Source organism: Perca fluviatilis, chromosome 5 (genome assembly GCF_010015445.1).
Source record: "Perca fluviatilis chromosome 5, GENO_Pfluv_1.0, whole genome shotgun sequence".
NCBI lineage: Eukaryota > Metazoa > Chordata > Actinopteri > Perciformes > Percidae > Perca > Perca fluviatilis.
In genome coordinates this window covers 7,651,602-7,671,318 of record NC_053116.1, presented here as the reverse complement: position 1 = coordinate 7,671,318, position 19,717 = coordinate 7,651,602, and the positions used below count along the sequence as shown (strand labels likewise).

The following is a 19,717-nucleotide window of genomic DNA, read 5'->3' as shown; positions in this document are numbered from 1 at the left end:
AGAAAATGGCTGCAGACAGGCCTGCTGTCTCAGTGTGTCCACATTCCCCTGCTCTAAACCCTGATTTTCCTTCAGTTACAGCAGACTGACACTCATTATGGGTATATTCTATACGGTTACTCAACAAGTGAGTTTACTCTGACTAAAACCTTCCATTATTTTGCCTTTATTATTTAAAAAGGAAAGGAAACTCTTTGAAAGACTGCAACTAAACCATTTAATTGAAACCTGTGAATGTCACTTGTTTTCCCAGTGCAGGGGTTTTTGAAAACTGTATTGCATAGCCACAGCACATTTGTGTTTCCAAAAAAAAAAAATTATTTTATGAAGTTTCTGGAAAGTGTTTTTTTTTTTTTTAGTTGTGGCAGTTTTTATGTGTATATATGTATGAATGTTTTTATGACTGAGACAATGAATAAATGGTTTTTAAAACATTATCATTGCATTTGTTATGTTCTGTCGAAGAATGAAAAGGAAATGAGGCTAATTTTTAAATCAGCAGTCTGGAGCAGTGTTGCCAAGTCCGCTTATTATAAGCGAATTTGGGCTTGTTTTTCTGTAAAGTCGCTTACAAATATTGATAGTCGCGGGTCGCGGTTTTTTTGGGGGCTTGTTTCTAAAGTGTAGTTGCTTATTTGGGCTTGTTCCCAGCTCCATAGTAAGTTGTCGAGCAGATATGTAATTCAAACGTAGGAGTTTGTCTTGCCTGTTCCCTCTGTCCCTCCCCTTTCCCCATACACACAGGACACAGCAGAGTTTTTTTCCCACCCACATCCTGCTTCTAATTGGCTCTGACCCAGATGCAGAGTACTAGCCAATCAGAGGCAGAGCGGGGGAATTTTTTTTTTTTTTTTTCTGTTTAGGAAAATGTCAGTGAGTGATGAGAGATAATTGTGGTGTTATTCTTCATATATATCAGGGCAAAGTGTTTTAGACCAAGCCTCATCCTCACCTGTTCAAATGGTTTTGACTGGAATGGTTTTTAAACTAGTTTAGTTTAAGTATTTTCTAACTCACTCATTTGTTTATCATAGCAGGAGCCACTTTATTGCTGCAACCTAAAATTATCAATAATTTCTCCTGTTTCTGGGTTATAGTTATTTAACAATGGGATCTTCTGCAGTCCCTGCAATAATAAAGAATTTGTGAATTCTGGATGATATTTATTTGTGTGCAAATTAATTATCAGAAGTTTACTGTGTATATAATGTACTTGGTCTGTATTTTATATCCCATCAGTTTTCTAATGTTAAAAGGGGGTTTAACTCACTATTGTAGTCATTGTCCTGAAGCTCAAGGGGGAGAAAAATAAATACACGGATTGTAAAACCGTGCACACTATTTATTTTTCTCTTCCCAGAATCTAGGGGCATTTACAGTAATTACATTTTATAAAATGTATTACAGCAGTTTGTACCTACACTGTACTTACAGAAATAGTTTGACATTGTGGGAAATATGATTAGCCTTACTTGCCCAGGGATCAGTATGATGCATATGCCATAGCTACTGTGCTAGCAGCCGATTAGCTAGCTTACTGAAAACGGCTATTCAGGCACTATCAAATGAAATGTAGCAAAATCACCCTAAAACCTCGAAGCACACTTATTGGCACGTTATATGTTGTTTGTTTAATTTGTATAAAAAACTTTTAAAAATGACAAATTGTGGGTTTGTGTCGGATTATCTTGTGGCTGGTAGCAGTGACTTCCAAGAGGAAAACTTCAGTTTTTGTCTACAAATTAAACAAACAGGATAAACCTACCAGCACCTCTAAACTAATTAAAATTCAGTTTATCTCACATACAACTTTATATTAATCTGTACAAAAAACATAAAAATCTAACATCGACAATATGACGTTTTTACGTGGGTTTACATTATGTACCCGACTATTTCTTGGATAAGAGCAGTTACTGCCTAGCTACTAACGTTTGCTTTGCAACGGGCGGTTCCAAGCCAGTCCGGTACAAATCTCTTTAAAACGGTGTAGTTTAAGAAGTGCTGGTAGGTGGATTTAGTTCGTACAAAAAAAAATAAGATTTTCTACCACAAGTTTGTCATTTTTAACTTAGTTTAAAATACAAACGAGATATAACGTTAACTTGTTAGTGAGCTAAAAGAATTGCCAGTTATAAAAACTAAGTGTAAAGAACGACAATTCACCGTATTAGCTAGCTAGCTAGCTACGTGCTTTATGTAGCTAACGTTAGTTACCCGACTAGCTTTTCCAAATAAAATTGAGCTAGCTAGCTATTTCTTGGATAAAAGCAGACTAGAGTCATATCAACGGGTCCTCGGTGGAGAGGGACAGTTTCAAGTACACTGGTACCCTGGTATCCGTGTCCACATCACCGAGGACCTAACGTTAACGTTACTCCACATCGCTGTCTGGCAATGCGAGACTACCCGAGGACCTGGGCACTGCGTACTCATTCGGTGATGAAAAAGGCAACTCTGCGCTGGAAAGCGAGTAAAGTAGCTAAGTGTATTTCCCAAAATGTAAAAAACTATTCTTTAAACAGCAATGTGGAAAAGTAAGCGCTCTAGTTTTATAGCATACTATAGATAGTACAATATACAGACTTTTTTTATTCACGTGTCCCATCATTACACAGGCTTTTGCACTTGACTGTGTTGTTCAGCAGTTGGAGTTGTGTGTGGTGGTGGAGTCGTTCGGTAACGAGCCCCGGCGCTGTGAGGCGGTGCGACAGAGCAGCAGCAGCCGGAGCTCCGGGGAGACGCTGCTGGAGAAGGCCGAGTAGATCCACGGGTTGGTGCACGAGTTCAGACTGGCCAGCAGCATCAGCAGGGTGAACACTGCACCTACACACACACACACACACACACACACACACACACACACACACACACACACACACACACACACACACACACACACACACACACACACACAGGCTTGAATTTGTATCAAATCCAGTGGTAGAGGAAGTATTCTGACTCTTTACTTTGTACCTAAAAGTATTAATACCACACTGAAAAAAAGACTACATTACAAGTAAAAGTCCTGTACTGGAAATTTTTCTTAAAAGTAAAATTATTATTAGGAAAATGTACTTAAAGAACTCAATGCAGAGAAATGGCCCCTGTGTATACAATTTATGCAGAAGTAATTATTTGACATGATGTAGATTAAGACTTTTATTTTGTATTAAATATGTAGTATTTCTGCAAATACAGATAAAGTAGTTTCTGACTTAGTAATTCCATTCATATAACTCAGTTAACTTTTTCTGTTTTTGGTATTTGACACAGATTTAGTTTTTATTCAAGATATCAAACCTTCAAGCTTTAGTGAGTAACTTTTTGATATTAATGAACGTCTGTTACATTCAAGCCATTAAGTTGCTACAAAGCTAATTAAGACTATCAGCCCCACACAACTCTCTCTGGATTTCTCAGTATGGCTGTGTTCACAAGATTGTGGCGACTGGTGACTTTTGCGCGCAGAAACTCAAGTGAAGATGTACTGAAGAGTCCATCATGTTTGTTTTTTTTATCCTCCGTGTCCTCCTTGGCTACTAGCAACTGTGTGGAGGAGGGGTGGAGGAGGTGTGGAGGAGGTGTGGTGGCGTGTGCGCGATCACGGAAGGCTTGTATCATGTGGACGCGCCGAGAGTGTACATAATAAGTGTTATAAAAAAATAAATGTTACTGTTATGAAAACCTTGTAAATACTGTTTGGTAGGTAAAGTGGTAACTTACAGCCAAGGAACAAATGATAGGGAAGCTTGTAGAGAATAAACTAGATTGCCAAGACTATGAGGGATGTAGAGTATAAAAATAAATTTTCACAACTTCAGGTGCAAAATGTGGACTTTTGTGTGTGTGTGTGTGTGTGTGTGTGTGTGTGTGTGTGTGTGTGTGTGTGTGTGTGTGTGTGTGTGTGTCTCACCGTTCTGAGATGGGTCGGGGTTCCAGGCGGCCCACAGCTGGACACTGAAAAACGGGGCCCAGCAGAGCGAGTAGACGAGCACTATGACCAGCGTCATCCTCACTGTCTTTGACATGGCCGCTGATACCTCGCCACCACGGGCTGGGGGGGCTTTGGGCAAACGGCAGCAGACAGCAGGGGGCGCTACAGGGCCAGGCAGCACATCAGGCTTCAACTCAACTAACAAACACCCACAGGATGAGGATGCATGAAATGGGAAAAACATCCGCCACAATAGAATAGAATAAAATAAACATCTAGAGTAGAGTAGGGTATCGTTTGGATTTGAACAATTCTGATTCCATTTCCGTTTATGGATCCCGTTCCTTCATGATTTTTGATTCCTATTCTTTGAGGGGCGGGGTGAAAAACATTTACACAATTCATATTCATTCATATTCATATTTACAATTCACTTTATACAGTTTATGGAACCTGTCAAATTAATGTCATACATAGTTTCAGTTGATTTTGTTGCTGTTATCAAATAATATGATTCAACATTCCCTGCACTGTAACCGTAACCCGCCGAAATGTCACAGGGTCCAACATACGTCGGGCCATATACAATCAGCCAGTTCCCAGAACAAGTAAAAAAAAATCTGCATTTCATTTAAATAATTTTCCAGACATTGCTTCATGAGAATGTCTGCTCTAAGAATCCCCGGTTCTTGGCATTTTGGAATGTAATTTGGAACCGGATTTCGGTTCCCAACCCTAATCTAGAGTGACTAGAGTCTGTGTGGCGTCTCACCTGGGTGAACAGCGTATGTGTGAGGATCACAGCGTGACATGATGCTGTTGGCCCCGAGTGGACCCATGGGCAGGTGCTGAGAGATGGAGCCAGGGTCAAAGCTGGTGTCACTCCCAGGGTTTTTGAACACGACTGGTGAAACGTACAGGGAGAGACCGGACCGCCCTCTGCCGCCTTCTCCCCCCTCCGCTCTCTGGCTGTCCCGTCTGGATGGGGAAAGGGAGGCCGGGGACAGGCGGCGCTCTGACTTCAGGTGCAGACTGTTGTGGATCTCCATGAAGATTCGCACCTGTGGGAAGAAGACGACACGTCCAGTGATGTTTGTGGTGAATTAAAAACCACCACATGGTGCGCTAGCTGTTGGTCAGAATTAGGGCTGGGTTCAAATAATCAATTCTCAGACTTTCAGCGGTGTCAAACTCAGAATTAGAATCACATCAAGGGCCAGACATGTAGAGTTTATTGCTTTTATGTCATCGAAAAAGTCAAATATCTTTGACTGTATTATTGCATGTCTCCTATAGTCTTCTCACTGATAGTTTGGTTGACAAAAATGTCAAAGAAAATGCCAAAAAGCGTAAAAAATGTTGAATAAAGCGACAGAAATGCTGGAAAAAGCAGCAAAAACTTTGTAAAAAGTGACAAAAACTAGGCTGGCTAAAATTTATTGTGAACCAAAATATATATATGGGGAATATATATATGTAACATGACTCCACCAGATGGATTGCTTCGCATTTGCTCGGCATATCCATCTGGGAACTTTCTGTTGGAGAACTTTTGGGAAGGGGCGAAAATCCTGGTTAGCTGATTGGATAAACCATCTGTCTATCACCACCTATGTTGGTGATAGACGGGCCAAATCAACCAATCAGATGAAACTCTTGCCGAAACTAGTCGGGAGATGAGCAAAAACATCTTTTCCTCCGAGAAAAGCCTCCAGTGCCGTTTTTTGCTCTTCTTTCATTGAAGGAATACTTTCTAATTCAGATAAAACTTGCCCGATAGCTACGCTCATCTCATCCGTGGAAGCTGCCGTGTTGTTTAGACTGAATAGTCGCTTCTCGTTGCGTCACACCTAAACCCGCCTCAAAACCAAGGCTGATTGGTCGGTCGTTTGGCGAACGGCTCCAAATTTTCTCTATCTCAAGATGCCAGACTGATCTGCGAGTGGAAAACTGGAGCTCGCGAGATCAGGACGGTCTCACGAGGCTAATATATATGGGCGCCGGATTTGGTCCACGGGCCTTGAGTTTGACACGTGTGCTTTAAGTGATCTAATATCGGTTAATAAAAATCCCGAAATCGATCTTTTAATATATGCCTTTTCACCATGGATGTAAACTGCAAGGGCATCACATAACTAGTATTTTGTCAATGACTGTCATGTTAGTCCTGTTAACTAAACAAGTACTTTAAACAAACTTTTTTTGGGGCAATTCTTAATGTAAACATTAAAGTAACACTAGAGAAGTTTACCTGCTTCGGTCTCCCTACAGGTTGGAAGCGGAATTGTCCATTACATTACATTGTCCAGTTCATTCGAACTACAGATCCGCTAACCGATCTGGCAAACTTGCATAATGTAATGTAATGTAGGGGGACCTTCTCTAGTGTTGCTTTAACCTGGTGCATTATAAACAAAATATTTGAGGGTTGCTTCTTGCCATTGATATATAAACTGGACCAACAGATCCCGTTGCTCTGGACGGAGATCAGTGAAGGATATCAGAAGTCTCTTTCCCGGTGCTGGTTGAGCGTTACTGAGCAGCCTCCAACTGAGCTTGAAGACGTAGATGTGAAGTGAGCAACCTGTCTGAAAGTGTGAAGTCTTCTTGTAGCTGTGCCGAGAGAAATCTCAATCATTACCAATCTTACAGAGACGGAGAGTGTAGGTATATGTAAGGAGATAACATAGGCACAGGCTAATTATTGTTAACTAAAATGCTAGTTAACATTAGTAATTAAATTTAAACAGCTAATGTAAGTCAAAACTGCCTGCGAGCTTCTCCTGTACTGTACAGTAATTTCTCTACTATGCGACAGTAAGTCGCTTGGTTATGACACAATCGTTATCCTATTTTTACAAAAGCGTCTGCTACGGAGCCATAACGTGAGGTACAAGGTAATGGAGCCTTTTATACATCGTCGTGTTTCTTTAGAAATAAACAATGGACAACTAGAGTCTTTAAACGCTTCAGATGTAAAGTTATTCGCTGTCAAAGTGGCGCCAAAATGAATGGCAGCCAATGGAATGCTAACGGGAGATGATGGCTTGTTAGCATCAAAATGGCGCCTTAGAAAGGTAATTGAATCAGGACATTGTGAATTGGAAACCAATCGATTTCGGGAAATCCTCGGCGATTCCCAAAACACCACATGAACCGTCAGCTGTTGTCAGAATCAGTATTTTGTGTCTCCACCAGTGGAGTGTGTGGAATGTTACTAAGTACATTCATCAAGTACTGTACTTAAGTTAAATTTGAGGTACTTTACATTTCATGCCACTTTCGACTTCTACTTCACTACATTCGTCTGACAGCTTTAGTTACTAGTTACTTTACATATTATTATTTTTTGATCACAAAATACATAGTAGTTTATAAAACACAATGTTTTATTATAAAGTAAACTAGCCAACAATATAAGGGCCTACAAGTCCAGATGAAATGATTAGACCATTAAACACACAACTGTTTGGATCCCTTCCAGTTTAGAAAATGGGAGGATTTTTCTGCATTGAGTACTTTACTTGTAATACTTTAAGTACATTTTCCTGATGATACTTACATACTTTTACCAAGTAACATTTTCAATGCAGGACTTTTACTTGTAACAAGAGTATTTTATACGGTGTTTTATAAGTAATTTTACTTAAAGTGCTCTTATTATGCTTTTTTTGTGCACGTTATAGGTTTACAAAGTGAAAAAGCCCAAAGTCCCCCCCCAAAGGGACTTACCATCTCCAACAGAAAACACTGTTCACAAACTGCTCCAAACAGCTCTATTGTAGTCCAGCCTTTACTTCAGAGACAAACGTGGTCACTTTGTAACACGTTATAATGCTCGCCTAGCTGCTAGCGTGGCACACCCTCATACTCTGCTTCTGACTGGCTAGCAGTCCTTACTGCGCATGTGCGACTCCTAACAAAGATGGAACAGAAGTGAGATGTCTCACTCTGTAGCTAAAACAGAGAGCTCCACACACAGGGTGAAAAGAGGAGCTGCAGCAATGTGCATTACAGCAAAAATATGGTGTTTTCTGAAAATTAAACCACATAAACCTATTCTGGTACAACCTTTAAATACAATTAGGAACTTGAAAATAATATGACCCCTTTAAGTAAAGGATCTGAATACTTCTTCTACCACTGTAACATCAATTCTATTCCAGTCTGGTCCGTCCCTCTCTACCTGGCAGACAGTGATGACGAGGGCAGGGAGGATGAAGACAGCCAGGGTCATCCAGGTCACGTAGGCTTTGAGGCCCCACGACTCAGCAAAGTTGCCCCAACACTCATAGACACCTGGAGCCACTTCTGAACGGGAAAAGATGAAAACCTGGAGGGGTAAAGAGGTGTGTTGGCTGCCGTTTGTAGAAGACCATGTAATTAACATGTTATGTCTTGTTTGTTTGTATTTGTATTTTAAAAAGAAGATTAGAAACGACAAATTTTAGTTTTACCCGTTTTGTGTGGGGGTCATTTCTTGGCCAGTAGCAGCGACTCCCTACTTGAAAACGTTGTTTTTTCTACAAATTAAACCAACAATATAAACCTACCAGCACCTCTAAAGTAAGCTAATTAACGTTTATTAATGTTATATCTCACATATCACTTTATCATTAATCTGTACCAAAAAACCCAATTTCTTGGATAAGAGCTGCCTAGAGCCTCTGCTGGTGGCCTTGCAACGGGCGGCTCCAAGCCAAGAAATAGTCTGCTACAAATCTCTCATTAAAACGGAAAATTGTTTCTCAACACATTTTTTTCCTACCGATTAAAGGTCCAATGTGTAGGAATTTCTCCCATCTAGCGTTGAGATCATATATCGCAATCAACTCTCTCGCGCCACAGTTTAAAGGAGGTATTACAGCTACAGTAGCCTTCACGCTTCAAAAAGCCGATCTCTTGCTCTTTTCAATCTCCTTTTTCTTCTTCTGGGCGAAGAAGAAGAACTCCTGTTCCTGAAATTTAGATTTTGAATACGTGTGGTCCTCCATGTTTCCTTCGTCAAAGGCGGAGCAGTATGTCCTGTATGTCTCTTACCGGCTAACGTATTTCAAGATGGCGCATGAATCTCAATCATTCCCAATCTTACAGAGAAGGAGAGTGTAGGTATATGTAAGGAGATAACCTAGGCACAAGCTAATTATTGCTAACTAAAATGCTAGTTAACATTAGTAATTAATTCTAAACAGCTCATGTAAGTCGAAACTGCCTGCAAGCTTATCCTGTACTATACGGTAATTCCTCTACTATGTGACACAATCGTTAGCCTATTTTTACAAAAGCGTCTGCTACGGAGCCATAACGTGAGGTACAAGGTAATGGAGCCTTTTATACATTGTCGTTTTTCTTTAGAACTAAACAATGGACAAATAGAGTCTTTAAATGCTTCAGATGTAAAGTTATTCGCTGTCAAGTGAATGCTAGTCAGTGGAATGCTAACGGGAGGTGATGGCCAGGTAGCAACAAAATGGCGCCATAGGAGGTTTGAGTTCTGAAGCGAAGCTTACCCCCTTGGAGCGTCTACCCCAGTTCATGCGAATGCAAACATTTCAAACCAAAAAGAATACTTGGATTGATGGTGGTGGTAAATATTCATGAAAAAGGACAAGTTTGTGAACGGGCAACACCGATTTTGATAATGAACAACTAAACACGTTACACACTGGACCTTTTAATATACCTGAGATATAGCGTGTTAATTTGTGAGTTTAAAAGGTGCTGGTAGGTGGATTTTGTTCATACAAAACCCAATGTTTTCTTTTTCTTCTGTTTTTGAGCAGACTTTGAGTAAACTAAACTACATTTTCTAAGTCTGATCTAAGTTATTTTCCTTTCCTGTGTTTATGACTGACCTGTGGCAGGCTGAGCAGCAGTGACAGCCCCCATGCCAGCAGTATGAAGCTGTTCCAGCGTTGGGTGGCGCCGCTGCGGTGCGCCTGCAGGGGGAAGCAGATGGCGTAGTGCCGGTCCATCGTCATGGCTACGATCATGTAGGAGGAGGCGAACATCCCAAGGACCTGCAGGTATTTCACCAGGCGACACAGGAAGTCCGGGCCAGGAAAGCGGCCTTTAGCATCCCAAACCAGCTGGGGCAACACCTCAAAGAGAAAGCGGAGAGGGAGGAAGGGTGGAGTGAGATGCAGGGGAGGGGGTGCACCCAGTGTGTGAGTGTGTGCACCTGTGGTCTTGTGTTTTTTATAGAAAGAATAATCTTGATGTTGCGCAAACGCAAAAATCACTTCCGGGTAGAACTGACCGTTGAGTTGAATTGCGGAGATATGAGAAATCGGCAAACTTGTATATTTCTGTTGTCATTTTCAGACATAACTGTAGCCTTTAAAGGTGCCCTGCCACACAAAACCGTTTTTACTTGCATTTTTTGAAATCTGTTAGGTCCATATGTGTTTGTGTTATGTTGTGAATGTGTAAATGAACTGCTACCTCCTCTGTCAGCTCTAGCCACTGAAAAGAAATAAGCGGAGAAAAAATCGGGCCAATTACAAAAGCTGGTCAGCCTGACATCATGTTGCCGGAGCTCATTACTATTCATGAGCTCGCCCAGTTGGGCTGGGTAAAGGATTCAGACAGCCAGGCTCTCATTGGCTAGCTGTTAGCCAATCAGATTCAAACAGCTTAGCTTGTTGAATATTAATGAGAACTGGCACAAATCAAGCTGAGTCTTCCCACGGGCTTTCTATACCACGCTAGAATGGTTTGAAACAAGGTAACCAAGGCATTTTTTCTACAAAAAATGTTACAGAGTCACATGGTAGAACTTCAGACATTACCACAAAGTAATGAAATACGTGTGGCAGGGCACATTTAAAGATATATGTAGTTAAACACGTTTTTGCTGTGCTTATTTTCTGTCTTGTGTTGCTTTGCTAGCGTCTTTGATAAACCAAATTTAGTGTTAGGAACAGCAGTTTGGGTGGTGTCATTTTCTTTAGTCTGTGGCCCAACAGGTAAATTAGCTCTCCAAGCTAACGTTCGTGACAGTGTTGACATATAAAAGCATCAAACGTGCATTTTAGATGAATGAGATGAAAATCTATCCAGTTGTTCCTCATCCCTGTTTGTTCAGCACCGTTAAAGTGTACGTACGGGACGCAGGAGTTTTCTACCCAGAAGTTACCCAGAAGTAAACTAACATTGTGATTGGGTCTATATTTGTTGGGGTCCCAATACAATTGAAGTCAATTTGACATAGAGGCCAAACAGTGGAATCCCAACTTCCGGCCCTTCACGTGATGCCCTCTGGCCCAAAAATACTTTTTTCCTATAGACTTACATGGCGAAAGAGACATCTGTATAGCAGTGAATACATTTTTTTCCAGAGTGACAACCCCCGCGAAATGACTTGTTTCACTCAGAATCAGAATCATCATTCATGCGCCACTGAGCAACTCTCAATAGTAATGAACGGGGCTCCGCCTCCAACGTTGCATCCAGTTCTTATAATACACCCATGGAGCCCACTCACTGTGTGGGTCAGACATCTTTGTGGGGACCAAAATGCTGACAATTCATGTTACCTGGAACAGCGCCACCACCAGGTCGGCCAGACAGAGGTTGAGCATGAACTGGTGCAGCGGGTTGTGGTGTCCTCTCCGCCTAAGCAACACCACAAGCACCAGCCCGTTGCCGATCAGTGCCATCACCAAGATGATGGCCAGCACCACCACCTCGGCCACCGCCAGGACGGCGTCACGCTCCCAGTCTGTGACGTTGGTACCCGCCGGGGTCACAGAGACCACCGACCAGCCAATGGACGGGTATGAGTCTGTTACCACGGAGACTGACATGTTGGCTGGGAGAGGAGCAGAGAAATAGGACTGACACAGCACCAATATAAAATATATTTATGAATAAAGAAATGTATAAAAAAAAAAACACTATAACAAGAAGGACATGAACTCCTACCAAATGTCATGGTAATCTATCCAATAGACATGTCACTATCATGGTAACATGTTTTTAGCTATTTTTTCGGTTTGTTGGATTGTTTGTCCGTCAACAGGATGATGGAAAAACTACTGGCCCAATTTTCATGAAACTTGCTGGAAGGGCATGGGTCAGGCGAAAACCCATTCAATTTGGGAGCGTATCCGAATCACGGGGCAGATACACAAATTATTTTTCACTTTTGTTAACATTGCAAGATACTGTAGGGCACACGTGTCAAACTCAAGGCCCGAGGGCCAAATCCGGCCCCTCGCAGGTTTTGATCCGGCCCGCATTTCAATTTAGGTTCACAATAAATTCAGGCCCACCTGGTTTTTGTCCCTTCTTCCAAAGTTGTTGGTGCTTTTAATTAATTTCTTTACATTTTTGGTGCTTTTTTCGAAATTTTTGACCCCTTTTACGGCGGTTAATGCGCTTTTTTCAAGATTTAGGCACTTTGTTTTAACGTTTCGGATGCTTTACTCAATATTTTGCAACTTTTTCGGAGGTTTTGGATGCTTTTTACGATGTTTTTGTCACTTTCTGATGTTTTTTCAGTCAATTTCTATGCTTTTTTTCAGCTTTTTTACAACTTTTTTTCTCCTAAATAGACACATGTCAATAATCTCTACATGTCTGGCCCTTGATGTGATTCTCATTTTCCAGTCTGGCCCTTAGGGCAAACTGAGTTTGACACCCCTGCTGTAGGGCATAGCATTGGCAGAGGTGTGGGCTCTCTGAGTGCCCTTCAAGTTGCTTCTACAGACATTTTAGTACAAGAGGCTTGTTGACCCTGATCTACTGGAACCTGTTTGCCAAGAAATCCAATATCCAGCTAATGAGATTTAAGGGAACAGTGTGTAGGATTTAGTTACCCCTCCACTCACACCGACATAAAGTTGCATAAAATGGAAATGCTCAAGTACCTCGAAATCGGACCTAAATGTAAATGCACTTTCCACCACTGCCTTTGAACTTATTGCGTGCTTCTTCACCCAATTAGTGAATGCCAATTAGCTGTTCCCCTCTTTTCTCTGCAGTCCTCAGACGTATTGCCAGAAATGATCACAGGATGTATTGTGACGCCAGTGATTATGAAACAGGCATGAGCGTTGTTCAGTTCAGTTTGTTTATAATGGCCAGCGACTGGATGTGTGTCTATAGCTGTATGTTTGTGGTCAAAATTGGTGCCACATCAATTCTATCTGACCTCTGCTGCCTGTAAACCTTCCACCAACACACACAGCTGAAGTTAATAGCGGTGAATGTGTACGGTCAAGCTCCAGTGAGCACTTTAATTGTAAAACAATGAGACACGAAACAATGTTTACAGCAGCGCCTTCACACACTTTTACAGTTGAGCACACACAGAGACACACACATTCGCGGAGGCATGCGGAGAGGGCCCCTCATGTGGGACTATTTACGGAGTGCAAATGTGCAGGCTCTAATAAGGTCACATTTGGATGACCAATCTCCAGCGATCAGCATTACACACTCATGGCAGTTAGGGGTTTATCAAAAACCGACGAGCAAGTGCAAAGACAAGTACATTTGGGTACAAGTGCTATACTCAAGTTTCATTTGGTGGTACTTGTACTTTACTAGAGCATTTCCATTTAAAGCTGTGGTATGTACATTTGGGCAGAAAAAAAAACCTAATAGCCTTTTAGCATATTTTAATTCAAGTGCTCTGAGAGAAAACTACACTTCTGCTCCTCCTCTTGGCTCTGTTTTCAGGCTTTAGAAAATCTAGCCCGTGACGAGCGACTTTGGCCAATCGCAGGTCATTTCAGAGAGAGAGAGGGGTTCCAATTGGCTGTTCCACAAACGCAGATGCACGCGCATGTCCCTTCACATGACGATAGCCTGATTCAACAAAGGAAAATCCTGCAGAAAAAGTTGCTATTCCAGCATTGGCAACCGCTGCCGACACTGCAGAGGAACCCCACAACAGGCGGACAGACTCAAAATAAACGCAATAAAACACGTGTCAATATCCGCGAAGTGTTTTAGAGCTGGAGAGAAAATGTTGCTGCTAGTTTAGCCTTCTAACCGTAAGCCAAAGACTCGCGTCTGCGGCTAATTCAAGTTCATGTTTCTGTAGCGAGCTAGAGCCTTGAGTCATCTCAAAGGGCTTTGCATAGAAAACAGGATGTGACACTTATTTTCATAACAATCAAGTATCAAAAACTGAGGAGGACACGCTGTTGGATGCTGTCCTCCTCTCCTACTCTTTCTTCAATGCCTAACGAATCTATCTATTTCTGCTTGAGCAGCACTGGTTGAAGCCTGAAAATATTGTAAACAAATTAATAACATAATTCCACTGGTGGAACTGTTGAGCTCTGTTTCAGACTGATACCTCCGGTTCAGGCTGGTCCTCATCCTCAACACGGGCCTTTTTCAGTTGCAAAAAATACTTTTCAATACTCATCTGGATTGAAGCAGCAAAAGTGTAAAAGTAAAAAATGACATAACGTTATTTACAATAACTTTATTTGATTCACAGCTGCTACATATAGTGTTTTGACCTCGACAACCCAACTGCAAACTTGCGACTAGTTAACTTTCTAAAGCGGGCGCAATCGCTTGTGTGCTAAGAGTCGGGTCGGGACTCCAACGTTAACACACTGACAACGTTTTACTCAGAGTACAAAATATTTTTATAGCACTTTTTAATGTGTGATTGTGTAAAGGTGTTCACAAGATACCAACCTTTCGTGAATTTGTGAATTTCGCCAGCCGTCTTCTCCATAGACAGTGTTTTCATGGAGACAGACGTTGAGTGCACGGGGGGGGTGATCGAGGGGCTGTGTGTGTGTGTGTGTGTGTGTGTGTGTGTGTGTGTGTGTGTGTGTGTGTGTGTGTGTGTGTGTGTGAGAGAGAGACACACGTGTGAGCGACAGAGAGACGGAGGAGAGCAGGGAAAGGAAATGCAGCTGAACGAATGCTGCGTGTTTTAAATAGCGTTTTTTTTTTTTTTATAACGAAACACAATGTGCGGCGGCAGGTGTGGATTGTGCGGCGCACCGCCACAATATAGTCTATGTGTGGGAAACACTGTTAAGGTTAGGATAGCCGATTGGTCAGGGGATAGGACCTGAACAAATTTAGGTTACCTTGCGTAAGCATAGACGCCTGGCCAATAGAAGAAGTTGCGTGGGTTCCATAATAACACCAGAGCGACACCCCATACGTTTTTTTGTAACGTATGGTATATCGTCAGCCTCATCTGGCTCATTTTCTGTAGTTTCTGTAACGTTAACGTCTGCTGCAGTGTCCCTCGAAGCGGCAGCAGCTTCAGGGTAAAGATTAGATCGGGCCCCAAAAAAAAAATCAAGGCCGACCCTACCCGAGCCCGTGCACGTTGTGTCCGAGCCGGGGCCGGGCCCGACACATTAAGTGGAATTATGAGCACGATTTAAACCAGGCAATTTTATTAATACGTTACAACTGACGTTCTCAACTACAATTCAGAGTTGTTTGAACTACAGAAATTTAGAATTATCTTAACGAATAATGCAACAAGGACGAAGCATGGAATGGATCCGAATGAAGGAAAAAAAAAAAAGGAAGAAAAAACTCGACCCTAGCTCCCTCAGCCAAATAGTGTGTGATATCGGGTGATGACTCAGAAATGATGTTGGGAGACCTCAAAGATGACGACCAGTCCGAAGAGTACAAATCAAATGCAGCTTTATTTACACAGTGAACAAACTTTCATGACACTGGGCAACAGATCAAGGCAGCAACATAATCAAAGCCCTGGAACCATATAGGAGACGTCCTCGTCTCCATCACCTCATTAATAGCCCAACGCGCCGGGTGTAGGAGAGACCGTATCTGCTGCTGAAGGACTCGTGAGGTATCTGAAACAATCGTGGCCTGGTTGCGCAATTATCGGAGACAGTGCTACAGATGGGGGAGACGCGATTTTAGCACAGTTTAGCGAACGAAAGTGTGTACGTTCTGTCACAAAACAACCGTTACGTTACGTGACGTTATCGTCGTGCTTTTTTCAGTGGGTTCATGAAAACCCTTGACCTTTCCCAGCAGGTATACGGCGTATACCTGCATATCACGTAGACTCCACCACTGGTTTGAGGCTTAAAGAGGTCAAAGTAGCCAATATTTTCAAAAACAAAAGCAAAGATTGAAGAAAAGTCCTACATTTCAACATAAATTTATACAGCAGAAATGATTTTTTTTCTTATCACCTCTCCGATTAGTCTTGTGACCCCATGTGGAGCTCGACCCCAGTGTTGGGAACCTCAGGACTCCACGTAACTGTGTACCATTAGGCTCGTCTTGAAAAAATAGCTTTCGACAGGGATTCTGCCTCTAAACTGGAAACCATTACATTACATGCAGTAAGTTAAGAGTTGAGTTGCTGCAGTAAATCATCTGTAAACCCTCACAGTGCACCTGTTCATTTGGTTGAGACAAGAGAATTGTGAGTATTTTTGTCCTCTTGGACTTTAAATGTGAGATGTGCTACCTTTTTTTTTTTTACATTTTTTGGAACAAGCTCATCGGATTGTGGGTCTACCACTCCACTGTTGAAGCGCAAACTCCTCCTACCCACCTGTAAAACCCTCTTTTGTTAAAACTAAAGTCATTGTCCTATTATTGACAAAAATGACAAACCTGTAAAGGTGAAATCATCTGTTTTATTTTCTCTATATTGCCTTTAAAAATCTTTTTTTTTGTTTTGTTCATGGCACCTTGAGGAAGTATATATTTCAGTGTGAATGTGGTAAAAGTATTACTTTCATCGCGCTCCATGCAGCCGGAGGATACACTTTAAGAACACCATGCAGCTGCGAAATAGAGGATCTACTTTAGCTGATGGTGGTTCCCCCTTGACTCTCTGCTTTGTTGACATCTTTTGGCTCTGTTAATCCAATTAGAAGACCGGACACCTACTGGTGAATACTTACTATGCAATACAATTTATCTTTTCACGAAAACGAAAAAAAAAGCTCAAATCAACGTATTCCACGTATTTAAAAAAAAAAAAAAAAAGTCGTTCTTATCTCCGTTATTCCCGTTAACTGAAACACCCTAAACACAAGAATAAACATCCGCCTGTAACCTCCGCAGCCTCATTAAAAGTAACAGCCGCATATCATACCCGATTTTTTAATTCCCCTAATTTCAAGCAGAAAAACAGAAGAGAAGAGGAAGCACAAGCGCCGAGCGTAGACGTCTCACTCACCTCGTCCTCGCCCTCAGCGTCCCGCGAAGCATCTGGAGGATCCAGGACAACCTGATCTGCTGTTGCACAAACGAGCCGCATCCATGCTGGGTTCCCCTCCTGCTTGTTCCTCGGCCAACTCCCGCTGCTGACTCCCGTCTCCCCTTCTCCTCCCGTCTTCCTCCCCCGTCAACCCTCCTCTTTTCACACATCCCTCCCCTTTTTCTTGGTTTTATGAAAAAGGAGGGGTAAAATAAAGAGGGTCGGGCGGGCTCTTTTGATGTCCGGGCTGCAGCGGTGAATTAATGTCATTTCCTGCTGATTATTTAGATACGAACCACGTTGCTGTTGGAACCGACTTTGATCCCCATTAAGTGCAGGACAAGGAGTGCGCGCGAAGGCCGTGCACCAGCAGATCAAATTAGATTTCTGTTATTAGCGTCCCCGGAATGATCAAAGACCTCTCGTACGCACACGTTAAACTGAAGTGTGTACGTGTGTGATTTGGCATCGGGCGGGCAGTAGAGAGGGAGCAGAGACGGAGTCAGGTGTTGTGACGGATGGGATGTTTTGGGAGAGAAATGAGAAGGCAGCAACAGGAGGAGAGTTGTCCTTTTCTTTCTCAACCCTGCTCCCTGTTTTTCCTCTGTCACTCTCTCCGTGTCCCGCATTCCACCTCTCTTTCTGCTGTAATCTGTTTGCCTCCCCTCATTGGGAGGAGCCTCTAATTATCGAGGGGGCCCGCTGAGAGACCTTAAACATACACACAGAAATATGAACACACACAGTCAAACATGAGGCAGCTCCTATTATTTGATATCATGAGACTGATTTCTGATGTCTGCAGTGGTAATCAGCGGGCTCTCTAACTACTGCAAATATATAATGAAATCATGAAAAAGATGAAATGACAAAAAACGTCTTGGATACATTTTTGTTATTGTCATCCCATGCAAGAAATCACATTACACATCCATGTAGCGAAATTCATTCTTCACTTTAACCAATCAGCACTTACAGTACAGCGCCCGGGTACCAACTCCAGATCTGAGCTCAGTTTAAAGGTGGGGGGGAAACCGGAGCACCCCAGAGGGCCCACGCAGATCATGCAGACATCCACACAGAAAGGCCCGGGGACGCCCGGGATTCGAACCCGTAACCTTCTTGCTTGGGCGGTCCACTGGGCCACCATGCTGCTGAAAAAGTCCAAAACCAACGAAGCATCCATCTCACAATATGTTCTGACTTCCTCGGTCCGTCCGTGGAACACTGAATACTGAAGACATTGAGCCAGTGAATAGTGCTTTTGTTGGGACTATTTTCAGCAGCGGATTCATATTTCTGCTAATATCTTATAAGGAGCAAACTCAACAAAATGTCAAAGCGACAAAAACTTCCTTTTTCTACATCAATCGGAGAATACTGCTGTACTTTTACTATATGAATCTAAGAATACTGCTGTACTTTTACTGCATGAATCTGAGAATGCTGCTGTACTTTCACTGCATGAATCTGAGAATACTGCTGTACTTTTACTACATGAAACTAAGAATACTGCTGTACTTTTACCGCATGAAACTCAAAAAGCGGACCGAATGTTTTTCTCTGACCTGGAATAAAAATCTGATTCAGACCTTTGAGCGATGCGTTCGAGAACCCCTGCATTATAGTCCAGTCATTATATGAAAAAAGGTAGGCCAAATTGCAACGGAAGCAAACTCAACTGATTTTATATCCTCAATATGTCCTGAGTAAGGAAGAAAAAAAGCCCCAAAGAATCCCATTAGGGGAAAGTTTCGAAAAAGACCCAAATATAGCCTATTCATAAGCCTATTCATTCTTTTTCTCACGGGAATAAGGTAAACATTTTAACCTTTAGATATCACCATGAAAATTACTGAGGTGATTACTTACATCAAGACAAACGAAAAATGTAAAAAAAAAAATGTTTTGTTAACACGGGCAAGCGGTGCATAATCTAATTACGTATGTGCTAATTTGCATAAATACCACAACAGATCTAAACATTGGGTATAGCCAGGGGAAAATGTCTTGTTGAATCTTGTTGACATATAATACTAAATTACTGTTAAGGTCTGAATAGAACCCATTTAGGCTACCCATGAACATTAATACATAGAGGCAGGAAGCGGTACTTTACTTCTGTTGCAATTTGGCCTAGGTTGACCCCCATTTTGGCTTAAAATGACTGGACTATTAATGTGTTCATCACTTTCATGTTGCCTCTGGTAAATGTGGAGCTTATTTGAATGGCCTCATATACTGCTGGAGAGCTTGATCTATTCATTAGTTTAATAATATAGTTTGTATTTAATATTAGTAATCTAAATTTGCTTGTAACTAGAGTAAAAAACTAAATGTAGTGGAGTACAAAGTACAATAATTGCCTCCAAAATGTAGTGGAGTAGAACTATAAAGTAGCATGAAATACTCAAGTGACACTTCATGTAGTGACATTCCACCACTTCATTTTATTGTTGTTTTAATTTATTTCATAGTATTGTTATCAAACACATTACTTATTGTGGCTGTTGATTTCCATTTAGAAATATTGTTTTGAGTTCTGAAGCACTTTGGGCTGCATATTTGCCTGACAGGTGCAACACAAATAA

The 19,717-nt window shown here is 41.8% G+C and overlaps 1 protein-coding gene across 3 annotated transcripts; it reads right to left on the bottom strand.

Moving 5' to 3' along the window:
- Window positions 1-304: 304 nt before the first annotated feature.
- On the bottom strand, window positions 305-19,246 carry LOC120558668 (vasopressin V2 receptor-like). Of its 3 annotated transcripts, none has more exons than XM_039799774.1 (7): window positions 17,106-17,218; window positions 11,476-11,750; window positions 9,793-10,038; window positions 8,124-8,270; window positions 4,710-4,998; window positions 3,917-4,135; window positions 305-2,826 (listed from the first exon to the last, which is right to left on the bottom strand). In XM_039799774.1, the coding sequence occupies exons 2-7, from the start codon at window positions 11,743-11,745 to the stop codon at window positions 2,642-2,644; spliced, it is 1,356 nt and encodes a 451-aa protein (XP_039655708.1). In that variant the 5' UTR covers window positions 11,746-11,750; window positions 17,106-17,218; the 3' UTR covers window positions 305-2,641. The 3 variants fall into 3 exon arrangements, with proteins under 3 accessions (XP_039655708.1, XP_039655709.1, XP_039655710.1); XM_039799775.1 differs by having other exon boundaries at window positions 3,917-4,099; XM_039799776.1 differs by lacking the exon at window positions 11,476-11,750 and having other exon boundaries at window positions 17,106-19,246.
- Between the last annotated feature and the right edge of the window lie 471 nt (window positions 19,247-19,717).

Bases quoted from the DNA above. Each gene is read 5' to 3' on its own strand.
- LOC120558668 (XM_039799774.1), bottom strand. From the start codon at position 11,745: ATGTCAGTCTCCGTGGTAACAGACTCATACCCGTCCATTGGCTGGTCG. The intron at 8,271-9,792 runs GTCAGTCATAAA...TTACCCCTCCAG, and splicing joins TGCTGCTCAGCCTGCCACAG to GTTTTCATCTTTTCCCGTTC. The intron at 2,827-3,916 runs GTGAGACACACA...GTGTGTGTGTAG, and splicing joins CCCCGACCCATCTCAGAACG to GTGCAGTGTTCACCCTGCTG.